The 13,925-nt window shown below is 37.9% G+C and overlaps 1 protein-coding gene across 9 annotated transcripts in view; it reads right to left on the bottom strand.

Annotated features, from left to right (window-relative positions):
- KIF13A (kinesin family member 13A) overlaps positions 1-13,925 on the bottom strand; it is a 115,252-nt gene that overhangs the window by 42,828 nt on the left and 58,499 nt on the right. For all 9 annotated transcript variants that reach the window (XM_082753278.1, XM_082753277.1, XM_082753273.1 and 6 more), the window contains exons 5-11: positions 10,493-10,585; positions 9,738-9,918; positions 8,617-8,704; positions 7,172-7,306; positions 6,193-6,305; positions 764-875; positions 195-407 (exon numbers count right to left, since the gene is read on the bottom strand). In XM_082753278.1, coding sequence (XP_082609404.1) covers positions 195-407; positions 764-875; positions 6,193-6,305; positions 7,172-7,306; positions 8,617-8,704; positions 9,738-9,918; positions 10,493-10,585 — 935 coding nt within the window. The remainder of the gene's footprint in view (positions 1-194; positions 408-763; positions 876-6,192; positions 6,306-7,171; positions 7,307-8,616; positions 8,705-9,737; positions 9,919-10,492; positions 10,586-13,925) is intronic.

Below are 13,925 nucleotides of genomic sequence, written 5' to 3'. Positions count from 1 at the left end.
TAAGCAAACATTATGTTGGATCTATTTCAGGAAACAAGGTTAATTATTTTAAAAAAGCAAACAAACAAAAAAAACACAAGCAAAGGCCATTTCTTTCCTCATTTTATAAGACTTAAATATAAACCAAGTCTTCCGGATGAAGTTTGACATTTCCTCAGATAATTCAATTAACACTGTAACATGAATTATGTTACCTCGGCCTGCGAGAGCTGCTCTTTCAATTTTTCAACTTCTTCTCGTAATTCTCTGATGACCCTAGCATTTGGATCTTCATTCACCACAGCATGATTAACTATCCTTTTGGCTCTGTCTGCGTATCTCAGAGTAGAGAGAGTTTCTTCATAATTGTCTGCTGCTGGACTAATTGTGGCTATCATGGCAGTTTGGCTGTTTCCTCCCAAATTGTCCTGTAGAGTACATCCACAGAAAACTGAGAATTAAGAACTGTTCTGAGATTATACAATGTCTTAGACTATTTAGACACTGATACATAGTCTGGATGGAAATTAACCAACGTGATCCAGAAATATTTCCAACCACCTTCACCAGCCTAAATTCCAATATAACTGAAAATATGTCAGGAATTTACATACAATTAACAAAGTATATGCTTATCTGCACAAATTACTTGGAATAATTTGTAGCTATGACCGCCTTAGCACATTTCCTTAAAATAAAAGAGAAGCCCGTAAGTACACAGATGTATGCTAGAACCTATTAAGCTGACAGCTTGTGAACACGGTGAACAGAAAATATTAATTACCTTGAGAAGCCAAGTGAGTACAGAGTCTCTGTAAGGCACAAACTTATTCTTCCCTTTCCCTGCTGCTTGATCAGCAAGTGATGATATAACCAACCCCAGTGTGGAAAGGGATCTATGAAGGCAACACAGAAGAACAGCTTTGAACACATATTCCAAATGCATATTTAATAATACACAGAGAAGAGTTTAATTTGTGCTGTGCAGAGGTTCACATTTAATTTTGAAAATATTATAGAATAATTTAAGCTGGAAATGACCACAGGAGATCCACACAAGGCAATTTATCTATTAAAGTTACATATTTGGAACAATATATGGATAACTACAGTGTTTCAACTCATCTGGTGCTTAGGCCAAGTACCAGAAAGACTGAGCTGAAATATTCAGGTATTTGAAATAGTTTGAAAAGTGTAAAGCAGCCCACTTCAGTATATGGACAATTACTGTCTTAGCTTAGACATCTACCTTTCCTCAGAGACTACAAAGACTTCCATCTTGGACACTGCCTCATGACACGATTACGAGGCATGGCTGGCAGCACAGCACGAATTCCTCTTTATCTAGGAACCATGTTTTAAGAGCACTAGCTTAACAACTGACTCAAACCGAGCATTTCCCTACACCTAAGGAGGCAACCTCAAGGCAACACCAGCTGTGGCACAGGAGAACTAGTCAGGCAGGTGAACCAGCAGCTAAGCAGCCATCACATGATAGTGGAAGGCTGCTCATCAGAAGAGACCGAGGAGGAAGTCCCTTGAGAAAGGGGTTGTCTTATAACAGACGTGGTGCTTCACTTGGGTCTTTTATGGGGAGCAGGGAGGAGAGGAATAGACCAAATAAATAATGTGCCAGTTATAAAAGTGTTATGCGAACACAAGCATGAGAAAAGAAAAGCCCCCAAAACTGTTTACCAGACAACCACGTCCCCAAAACCACTCTAGAATAGTGAAGAAACCAAGAACTTGTTCACTGTGGTACACGTACCACTTCTACCAACAGGTGCAGTTGGTAGACTGCACATTAGGTAGAACCTACACATTATATATTCCAATTGTTATATAATCCTGTGGAAATGTTAAATGACATCAGGGCTCTTGGGGTGAGTATGTTTAAGGTAACAAGCTGGTTCAGGAGCCTGAGAACATAAAACAGATGCCTACAGGGTTGTAAAACTGACAACACAAGCTCAAGAGCATACTGGTCCATCATACTCATAAAGGGTAGCTGGATGATTGGCCATAACTACCAGGCAAATCCTTACATTGCAATTAGATAGTTAAATAAAACCTTGGTTCTACTGAGCCACTCCATCCTTTAGAGTTTTTTCAAAGTAGGAGCACTGTTTTAGCTGGTATTTAAACAGTGTTTGCGTTGTATTTGTAAATGGCCTCAACCTTGTTTGAAACTACCAATGCTTCTGCAGTAACATTCTGTAAATGACAAAAATATTGCAAGAATATTTCCAAGGAGACATCTGAGGGCAAGGCAACAAGAACCGTTACATGTCACCACAGGTACCTCACACTGCCACACACAAGGAAACAAAACGGTAAGCAGGTAGTGCAGAGCTGGAAGCGGAATTAAAATGCAAAGAAACTTGAGAAGAGCCTCGTCACTCCAATGTGCCAAGCAACCCCTCGATTTTGAAACTCTGCCTGAAGGATACCTTTCCAAAGTCTGTCTGAATAATTCACAGCAAAAAGGACAGTTGGTTTTAGTTTGTTGCCCAAACAAAAGCCTAACAACTCCCCAAGGCTTGGGGGAGGGAGAATTGGGTTTTGTCTCTGATTTTTCTTCTGCACAGATTGGGAAGACGGCGTGCTAAACATGCAAGAGCAAACAGGAGGATGCTGCTGTATGCTGCTCCGTGGCAACCTCCCACAGAACAACTTAAAAGCAGCAACAACACGGTCCCAGTGAAGTCCACCTTCAAGAAGCATAAAATTTAAAAAAAAAAAAAAAAAAAAAAAGATCGGAGACTAAAAAAAAAACCACAAACATGACCCAAGCTTATTTGCCTCCAATTCCTCTTGTCCTCCTAAAATGAGACGAAATGTGAAAAGCAAAGCCAAAATACTGGGGGAGGGGGAAGAAAAGGACAGTTTTTCACTTTGAGAGGCAGGAGGGTGGAAAGAGCAGGGATCCTGAAAGGCCCACCCTTGACAACTACTTCCCAACAGGACTGCAACACCAGTTCTTAGTTTCAGGCACTGTTTTAATAAACAGGAAATTATAAGCAACAGTTCACTGACACAGATTTTAATGATGCGATAATATTTCTGCTTCGGAGTTATAACAAAATACTGATTTTATATTACGACCATTAACATCTGCAGTAAAAACCAAATGAGAGTACTTTAAGTATGCTACACGAGATTTCATAACGCAAAGCTGCTTAAAGACTATAAGGAAAGTCCTAAAAGAAATGGCTGCACCATATAATTACAGGACTCAGCAGCCACTCTGCTTTCTGCGGGATGATGCATCAGAGATCTGTCATTACTTTGATCCTATCTCAAACGACTTACCCCTAATGAATCAACCAAAAGGCCTAAGCCACTAAATAGCACACAAAAGACTGAGGCAGTTCAGAAAAAAACAGAGAGCTTACATGGTGCAAGACCATGGGAAAGTGTAATTTCTGCACACTTTCTGTTCTCCCTGACCCTTTTCCTCAAGCATGACCAGGCTGCCTTTGCTCCTGTGCAGCTGGAAACCTATACGCTCCCAACCAGGGAGTGAATGCTGCCGTGTCAGCAGCATTCGAGGGCAGGTGGTGCTTCCTTACCACATGGAACAACTGTCCCTAAATGACAGCAATTCAAGCTACTTCTGTATGGTTTTCCTCCAAATTCTTCAGCAAACAGAATCCTTTTTTTCAGAATCCTTTTTTTTTTTTTTTTTCCTATTAGTTAGCCCTTTGAATCTAAAAACCCTCCCTAAAAACAGCTTGGAGCCAATCTTGTCCCAACCCATCCCCTCCCACCCCACCACTACCCTTTAAAGAGTTCTTTTGGCATTCTCAATTTTAAATGCCAATAGCTATGATTTTACAAATCAGTTAAAATTACAAACTGTTTGCACAACTTATTTTTTCTTAGACACAAATATACAGCTTGCTTACTCTGTTTTCTCCTGCTATTGTGCTTTAGAAATTCTTCAACTACACCACAAAGCTATTAAGCACCTGTGTTTCTACACTCAGTACAGAAACCCAACACATCCTGTGGAGCAACAAGCACATCCAGCTTTCTTATGAGTTATGGCAAGTCCCCCAAGGACCTCAATAATAAAGGGCGGACAGCCAGCACCACCTTCATGACCCAAGGCAACTTCATATCAGCCCTGAGAAAAAAGAGAAGTTATCCTTATTGCAGCTTTACAGAGCCATTAACAAAATCACAACTCTCAGCTGTTTCAGTAAGCGGGAGAGCAATCCACCACTTCCCCTCTGCAACGTGCTGTCCCAAGATACCAAAGAGTTTGCAGCAGGGCAAGCCATGGGCAGCAGCTACTTCGGTCTTCAATTGGCTTCATGAAGAAACAAGCAGCAGAGAAACCTGCAGAGACTAGCTGAATGTCACGCTACGGGGTTTTGGTATGCACAGCTGAGCGCACATTTTTCCTGACTTGTAAATACAGAAACAGGTATGTTATTTGCCCATTCTTCTTCAAGGCAACAAAATGTAGTACAAGCGGCAGATATATTTGCCAGGTAATTATAGCAGCTCTGGTTTTGATCTCATTAAATACAGCGCATGCTACCAATCCAAGTTACTGCATTTTTATAAAAGAATAACAATGAAAAACCAGGAGCTAACATAGCAGGGTATATGGTTTAAGCATCCTATATTACTCCATAAAAGATTATTGCCCTTTTAAGTACTTTTTTTTCTTTTAAGTATTGCCCTATTAAGTACGGTACATCATACACATTACCCAAAAGAAGATCATGCACAATGTTCTGTGAAGAACCAGGCTGATAAAACATGCATAGCAATTTTGAGGCTTCCAGCAGAAGTCAGACTTCATTAAAGTTCCAAGTAACAGCAGAAGTCTAATAAAAGACACAGCACTAAGAATTCTCTTTTGCCTACCAGTTCCAAAAGAGATTTCACACACAGAATGCTTTTAAAATGGGCTGAGGTAATACAGGTTTATACCATATAAGAACTTAATTGATGGGAAAAAGTAGAGCTGTCAACCTATCTTTTTAAAATATCTTTTATAGAGAGATCTGGTGCTTGCATCTGCAGCATGGGCAAAACAACTTTCCCTCACTGCATTACTGCCTTAGAAGCTTACCAACGAGTAAACATCCTATTAGAAAAAAATAATAACAATTAAACAAAGAAGTATTTCTGTATCTAAAACTACATTTAGAGTTTCTTAATAGCTGTTGGGAAAGTTGGCATTTGATTTTTTCCCCAAGAATTAACAGGAAACATTCAATTTTGCCTTTGTTTATGCAAAAGACAAATACAATTTCTAGTAAAATCAATCTGACTTTAACTAGTAACCCGCAGGGTAAGGGTTCAATACCTGCCATTAGACAAACAGAACCATATAATTTTGATTTACAAGAATGTGGCTACTGATCTGATGCATTAAATACATAATATATTAGAAATTATGCTATAAAGAGCAAGCATGTTCAAACTCTAAAACAGGGAAACTGAAAATCATTTTAAAGCATGAATGCAGTTCAAACACACTTTTTGCTGTCATTGTTAGATTAAAATACCAACACTTTTTCAATTTTAATTTTAAAATGATGCAAAATGTGTAGCTTTTAATGTTACAGTTGAACTGTTTTTTGTTGTTTATTTTTGTTTTATTCTCAGGAAAAAAATTAGCGTGTTTATGAAAGTAGCGATTCTGTGCTATATTCTTGCTTTTGGGTAACAACACAGTAACTACAGTTAAAAAAAAAAGTGCCTTCAAACTTGTCATAGCTTGAGTACAAATGCCCAAGGCAATGTTAAACTTAAATAGCTTCATTCTGGTCCGATTTTCTTAAACTGTGAATTATACTCTTACATATTTTAATGCATGTTGGAACAAAGCCATTCAACTCTGCAACTTTGCATTCCTTGAGCATACGATGAGACAAACACAGAAGCCTGGGGACAGGGTGTATAAATGAATCACAAAAGGTATATGCCTAATTAAAGAGTGCTGCTGTCACTTTTTCCAGATAATACTCATATACCTCTCATCTGAGTCAAGTATGAATCAGGATCCCTATGCCAATGTAACAAAACACATGGTGTTCAGTACGGAGCAACTGAAAGAGATATATTAACTGCTCCTGGCTAGGCATATCGTTTGAACCGACTTGCGACAAGCACACCGAGACAGGAGGCCAAGGAAACAGTGGTTGTTCTGACAAGATTAAGGTTTGCAACTTGTGTATGCCAATGTCTTACTTGTTTATGTTGCTGCCTTCCTTCAGACGTTCTCCTGCAGCTCCTGTTTTGGACACTCTCTCACTACCAGCCAAATCCACCAAGCTGACCTTGCTGACCTTCTCTCCAGAATTCTGTGCAAATCAAACGGGGGAGAAAAACAGATAAGAAACCTGAGCACAAAATGCTTATGTGTCTGATATTAGCGTAATTACACTGCTGTCCATAATAACGTGTGTCAAGCTATCAAATTCAAGATATGAGAGAAGTAATTCTCACAGTTCTTAGTCTTTTAAGAGTCACTCATACACTATACTAAAGGGCTGAACCACTAATGAAGGTGAATCAGCCATGTGGTAATGTCAGTAACTTCACTGACACAGTAGGTCATTAAAACATATTAACGTCAGCAACAGTTAACACCAAAGACAAGTTTAACAGCAGCAATATAATCTTGAAGTGATCCAACTTTTTGCTGTATCTGGTGTGCTTCCTCCCTCTTCCAGTGTTCTCTCAATCTTATGTTCTCACCAATGTTACTCTGATTACCAGACCCCACGGCATGAAAGGCAGCAGCAGAGCTAAACAAATCATGTATGCATACCAAACAAAAAATGGTGAGTCATGCTAAAGTCTTGACATAAAAGATGAACAAATCAAGAGAGCTAACATGTTCTTCTCTCCACTTCAGGTCAAATGCAGAGATACTACAATATCATATAGCACCTCAACTCTGAGACACGGTGGCACTTCAGCAGGTTAAACAGTTGTGAGAGTTGAGGCACCTTCAGCATTAAAATGGTAGGCCACGTGTGTCTTTAGAGCTTTAGCCCATATTGATACTAGTGATATATCTACAAAAGCATGCAGCTGGATAGCAATAGAGAAGCTGCTTCTTTTAATTGATTGCTGCTCAGAACAAACTGAGAACATTCAGTGGCTGAACAGAATAAAGAAGAATTCACTACAACTTTGTAAATTAACCATCAGAAATACATACACCAGAATGCAGGTCATAAAGTGTCTGAGTCACTATAATATTGAATACAGCATGAGAACGGCTGCTTTCTTCATTCATGTTGGTTGCAGCAACTGTTCGTGATTTGTTTCCCTCCGACATCAGTGACTCAATATCCTAGAGCAAAAAGAGTAGAAAATTATGCCAGGATAAAGCAAAGTTCTGAGCTTGCTGAATAAAATACCCATCTAGATGGAAGGGTGTGTATGTGTGGGAGAGAAGAAGGGAGGGTAGAAGTAATGAGAAAATTCTTTTTATGTTTTGAGATGCAATGGCAGAGAGGGGATGTAATTCCACAGAATGGCATTAAATCTCAACTCTATTTTAAGCGCTGCACTTAAAAGCCCAGCAACAATATTCAATGCCCATTCTCCTTATCTGCTGCTGGAATACGCTGGCAATATCCACATTGCAAATCATACTGTTTAATGCCAGTAATCAAGCCAACAAGATCTACTTACAGAACTAAACACAAATGCTTTTCTTTACTGAACTGTACTAATACTGTATTCATTGAATTGGACCAAAGGGTTACCTCACTTGGAGTGTGTACCTTTCTACATGTGTGAAAATAAAGACGATTATGTGGAGTCTGATATATGTGCTTACTGAGTCTCCAACACAGTTGCACAGGTCATCAGCCACAAAGTAGGTATGAAAATTTCCAAGAATTTGAAAAAGATGTACTTTCAAAGTACACAATTTACTGTACAAACTGCAAAAGCAGTTATATATCTGCACAGATCTGCACACATATAATATGCACAGATGCTTCAGAGAAATAAAAATCCCCATCAAAAGCAAATTACTTTCCACACAATACTACACAAAGAATGGTTTAAAAACAAAACAAGCACAAAAAAAAACATTTCCTACAGCAGCTTCCTCATAAAAAGGGCTATGCAATTTATACAACTGCACTGCTTTAATTAATTCCATTGTAGAAGTCCATTGGATTCTACAATACCGATTTCTTTGAATGCATTCTGGTAACTCAACTGGGCTCAGATGCTGTCGTGATTTAAATGATTAATTATATAAGGCATGCTGTACATTCTCATCCAATACACTTGTATAAAGTAAGAGGCTGTATTCAACAACATCAAAGGAATTCATGCTGGTATTCTTAGTATTCTTATTTTGGAAGCCTCACATTTCCTGTGGCAAGAAAACATGATGTATTATAAAAATTGACAACTGCAAAATATAGAGATACCACTTTCATATTTTTAACCTACATAACAGTGAACCCAAAGCTTCTACATTAAATAAATACTTGTGGAAGCATTATAGGAGACCTTTGTGATTGTCAGAGACCGTAAACACTCTAGAAATTAAACCTCTGGATGGATACTAGTGTATCTCTGGTAAGATTCCTACTGCTTAGGTGTATGTTGTTTAGACACCTTTAATGGGTTTAGATTTACCTCAAAGTTTGTAACAGCCAGCTGAGACAAGCCATCTACATATGGTCCCAACACTTTGTGCTCTCGAACCTTAAGTGACTGCCGACTCCTGTGGAATAAAATAGCCTTTATACACAATCCACTACTGTGAACTTTATTCCAGCTAAAAGACATAAATTTACTTCTACTATGTATAAGATTTTTTTCCTTTCATGTAATATTTTCTTTTGTTTTTCAATTAATAATGAGAAGAAAAATGTCTTCCAGAAAGATTTAACTTAATTAATAAGAAAGGCTCAAATTAATCTAACTGGTTTCAATAAGTATACATGAATTATTTTCAGAGCATCCTCCCACCACAGTATTTGTGGCTGGATCAAAATCTGAAATGCCTTATTTGGCAGAAAGAATACTGACAAAAAGGGAAACAAAAAATCACCCCCAGAAATTTGCTAAAGATTCAATTCTTCATACATTTTCCACACTTTAATGTAATAAACCGATTACATGTAAAATCTATCTTTCAGCTAACTTGCATTCTTCTTTACTGAATGCAATTATGCTTAAGAAAAAAAAAAGACACACATATAAATGCTCAGACTAAAAAAAAAAAAAAAATCTATCAAGCTATCTCTTATCTAGAAATCTTCACACCAGAGAGCCCAGCCAGTATTTCTGAGCAATCAAAACAGAAGTACTAAAGAGTGCCACGAGTATATTCTGAGGTGTTGCACCTTCCCATTCCAGAAGCCCAACTTCTAAACCAGGAAAACCAAGTTGTAAATAAGTTTTGCACTCTTTGTGAAAATTAATGAACTTTTTTTTACTTGAGCAAGGTCTGGATATCATTGCAAAAATACCTCAGCATTAGCTTCCTGATGTTAAGCTACTTTGCATAGTCTTTGTTTGCATATATTTTGGTGCTGAATTTAAATCAATACATACTGGATACTACTTCATAGACAAGTTTTACATGGATATTCTCTTCTTTCTGATGTTTGGTATCTGATCCTTTCTAAAGGAGCTGCTTAAACATACATTCTGAAAAACCTTCTCAAGGACTTCCAGAACTGATTTTCACTTTTCAGTTTCAAACAAAAAAAAAAAAAAGGAAGGTAGTGAGCGAGGGTGAAGCTACTAACCCTTTTGGGTCAAGTAGATCTCTGACTTTCTCATTGTAGATTTCCATATAGGACACTTCAACTTTAAAAGTATGAGATTCATTTTCTTCCACAGAGATTCTCTGAAATAAAGCACAACAGAGCCGTGGGATCAGACCCAGCTGCTCTGCATTGCCCATCATTGAAAAGGATTTTCCTGAACCTAAAGGAAGAAAGGAAAAGAAAATGCTTTAGAATGCAGTTTCTGAGCTACTCAGTTGTTCATGAAGCACGTTTTAATTCTCTTTTTATTTCTCCAGAAGTACATATCAGAACAACACGACATGCTATTCCAGACAGAATGCTTGCTCTTTGCACTACAGGATAAAAGTAAACAAGAAGAGAAATGATCTTAACAGTCTCTTATAACACACACACACGCACAATTGGATGAGCCTTGGGTATGAAGCACTCCTTTCAGGCTTCCAAAACAGTCCCAAGAGGTAGCAGCAATGAGCATATTTACAGGGCTGCATTTACACTGGCACTGGTTAGTAGTTGTGACACTGGCTAAAGTTGCTGTGCATTTAAATGGGACATGAACCTCCAAAGTGAAGCAAATACAAATCACTAAAATGAAACAGAAAACAGCATCCTGATAAAAATGTTTGACATTAAACATTATATATCTACATATAATTTTAAATACTATCTAGTTTAATATTTATGTTGTGCTCTTCCTACTTCATACATGTGCACAAGAAGCATTCCCTTTCTTCAGCACAAGCGACTCTTACCTGTCTGTCCATAGGCAAAAATACAAGCATTATATCCCTGAAAGGCCTTTTCAAGAATTCCTTCTCCAAGGCACTTGAACACCACTTCCTGACCTAAAAAATAATTATTTTGTAAGTTTATTTTACACAAAATGACAGATTAAACTTTACGGAAAACAAGAAAAAAAAGTTTTTGAGATTATTTTTACTATCACGTGGATTAAGGAACAAATGATTTCATATATAACTGAGTGAATAAAGTTCAAAACCGTTGCCTGAAACTGGTGCAACAGCTACCTCTGTGTTTAAAAATACTGCTCATTTTCATGTGAAGGGAACACTTTTTCAAAGGAATCATGTAAGTTGAATGCTTAGAAAATAACGTAGATAACAAGACTTGGTACTATTTAAGTGTAAACTTTGCAACCAGCATGCATTCCTTAATCACAAACTGTATCAAAGAGCTCTGTAACAGAATTGCAACAAATACATCAGTGAGCTAGGATATTAGGCATATAACAAATGCAATGCTAGAAATAGTATGGATCGTTCTCTTGGGAGCTGGCCTCAAGTTTCACTAGAAACCATTGTTATTCACGCCACATCAAGGGGATGCTGGAAACCAGACAGAAGCACTCTGAAGACACTGAGGCAGGAAAGGCACACTATGAGTTTGAGAGACTTAAGCAGATCTATCTGAGGACGTATACTGGCAAATCCATAGTTTGAAACATCAGCTGCAGAATTCATAGCCTGAAAATCATCTCTCTATGCCAGGCAGATCATAGATGTGCTTCTATCTTTTACATGTAGGAGATAGAAGAGGAGTAGTGTTTTTTGTTGGTGGTGGTTTGTTGTTGTTTTTGCTTTTTAATAAGAAAGCTCAGAAATTGTACATCACGAACAGGGGTTGTTTGGCTTGAGTTCTGATCTGAGAATTGCACCATCTGTACATACACCCAAAGGAAGCAGAACTGAAGGAAGGACAGCATTTATATATATATATTCTGGCATTTGGTTTTAAACTTACATACCCTGCCTGGTGACTTTCTGAAGAGTGGTGAACAGCCACACTTCTCAGTTAACTGAGTTTTAGCAGTTGTCTGTTTATCAGTTACAAAAAATCGTACGTTGGATGCAACAGAGACTTCTATAGCTCTCCAAACAGAACCTTGCTGCATCAAAAAAATAAATAAATCTAGCTGCACATTTACATGTTGCTTGAGAATATTTATTCTCTATGATCCTGGAGTAATTGGTAGGCCACAGAATGCCTGCAGAACAACCCGTGGAATGCCTGTTTGTAGAATGGTTTACACTAACATAAATAAGATTAAGAAGTCTCTATTACAACAATGCCATATAAAATGGTCCACGGGTACCTTTCCAATTGGGTTTCTAAAATTCCAAAGGGTTCCTACTGCTCCTTGGATTAACACCGTCCAGAGTAACTTCAAAAACACTGAATAGCGGAATGTGAAATAGAGGACAAGCTGCTGTACTCTGCAATAATTGCATCTCCTTCCTTGCACATTCATTCACTTCCCATTCAACTTACGACCATTCTGTCATTTAATAATATCTACGTTGATGGAGAACTGTTCAACAACAATGTAGAGAACATTAACAAACTACTGAAGGATTAATGAAGAAAATGTATGAGTGGAAGTGCATAATAAGAGGGTACAATACATAAAAATATGCCTTCCAACCAACTCCTGAGGATACGTTTTGAAGTTAGGAAATCAAAGAGGCAAGGAGCCACTTACCGTCTTGCTGAGCAAGAATGCAAAATCAGGTAAAGATGGATGTTGAGTAAAATTATTAGGAGAATAAAAGCATATAGCATAGAACCATAGAACCAATAAGGTTGGAAAAGCCCTCCAAGATCATCTGGTCCAACCATCACCCTACTACCAATGTCACCCACTAAACCATGTCCCTAAGCACCAGTCCTGTCAAGCAGTGGCACCAGTTTACTTTGAAAACACTTTGTTCGGCATTTCATGGTTCCAGTCAAATCTTTTTTCCTAATTGTGTGTGTGTTTTTTGTTTGATTGATTTTTTTAATGTTTTTCCCTTCTGCCTAGCAAAGTCTGATGGCCAACATCCATCTTCTACCTCACAACATCTCTACTGTCTAACTAAAATTCACAACAAATTTGGTGACATGATCCAACAAAAAAGGACTGAGTTTTACAACAATGCTTGTTTTTCTTTCTTAACAATTACTTAGAGGAAGAAGTTTTTTTCAGTTTTATAGATGAATGCGTAAGAGAGATGAAGACACTTCAGTACGTTGAAAAGATGGGGATACTGATCCTTTTATGTTTCCTATTCAAACACTATTCTACAAAAGAACAAAAATCATATATTCTGCAATGTTTGTGAGTGTAGAATAAAACCACTTGTCAGAAGAGGATAAAAAACATTTATTGCCCACTGTTGACCAGCAATAAAACACAACCTCCTCCATGTTTCCCAAGAAAAAAGAGATACTGAAATGTTACAAAGCTGTTCATGGTCATCATTAACCATGAGATGACCTACAGAATCTTCTACTGCTAAATATCACAAGAGGAACAAGTTTAAACAACACAGATAAAGCTGGATTTTTATTTTTTATTTTTTTTTTTTGCAAAAAAGGGTTTTTATGAGCTCAGCAGCAAAACAGACAAATAGGCCATCCAAGAGTGAGGTTTAGAGTAACCTGTCAAACTACCATGGGATAAAATAAAATTTGGTTCTAAATGAACTCACAGAAAAGAAGAAGTTAAACTTCAATTACAGGTATTACAGGTATTTTATTCTTCTGCTAATGCAGTGCACTGTTGAGGGCACGGCCATATCATCTGTGAGATGTGGAGATATTTTCATCATGAAACATCACCTCTTGATTGATTAAAAAATTTGCATTATACAGAATGATGTCTATATGCTCTTAAGGTTAAAAGAAATAATGCAGTTCTGTTGTCTACATTACTGATTGTGGTTTTCCTAAATAATCTTACACTACAGCAATTTATATTTCTGCTAATTTACAGGTTTTTTTGTTCCCCAGATACCTAGTGCTTAAAAAAGAGAGCAGGGCTTTTAACTCAATCCTAATTTGATTTTGTCAATACAGGAAAATTTCCTTTTGTTCACCCCAGCTATTTCGTTACCAGATTTCCCTTACACCAATTTCTACTGTCTTCTAGACAGGGCTGCCCAACCTTCCAGCTGGATAAGATCACGTAGACTCTTACGGAGGCAACTGAGGCCAGATGTTGAAACTCTCTCCTCTCCCATCTTCCATCCCAACACGGGCAAGCCGTAGGTGTCTGACACACACACCACTAGGCTGGGGAAAGCACAGCCAAGACTCTCTGGAAGCCTGGGGCAAGTGTACGAGCTGCCAGTTCTTACAGGGCAGGATCTCCTGCCTGCCCTTTCCTTAAAGGACAGGGAAGCT

Source organism: Aythya marila (genome assembly GCF_965140915.1).
Source record: "Aythya marila genome assembly, chromosome: 2".
Classification (NCBI taxonomy): domain Eukaryota; kingdom Metazoa; phylum Chordata; class Aves; order Anseriformes; family Anatidae; genus Aythya; species Aythya marila.
The sequence above is the reverse complement of the archived record's forward strand: the minus strand, read 5'-3'. Positions and strand labels throughout refer to the sequence as shown.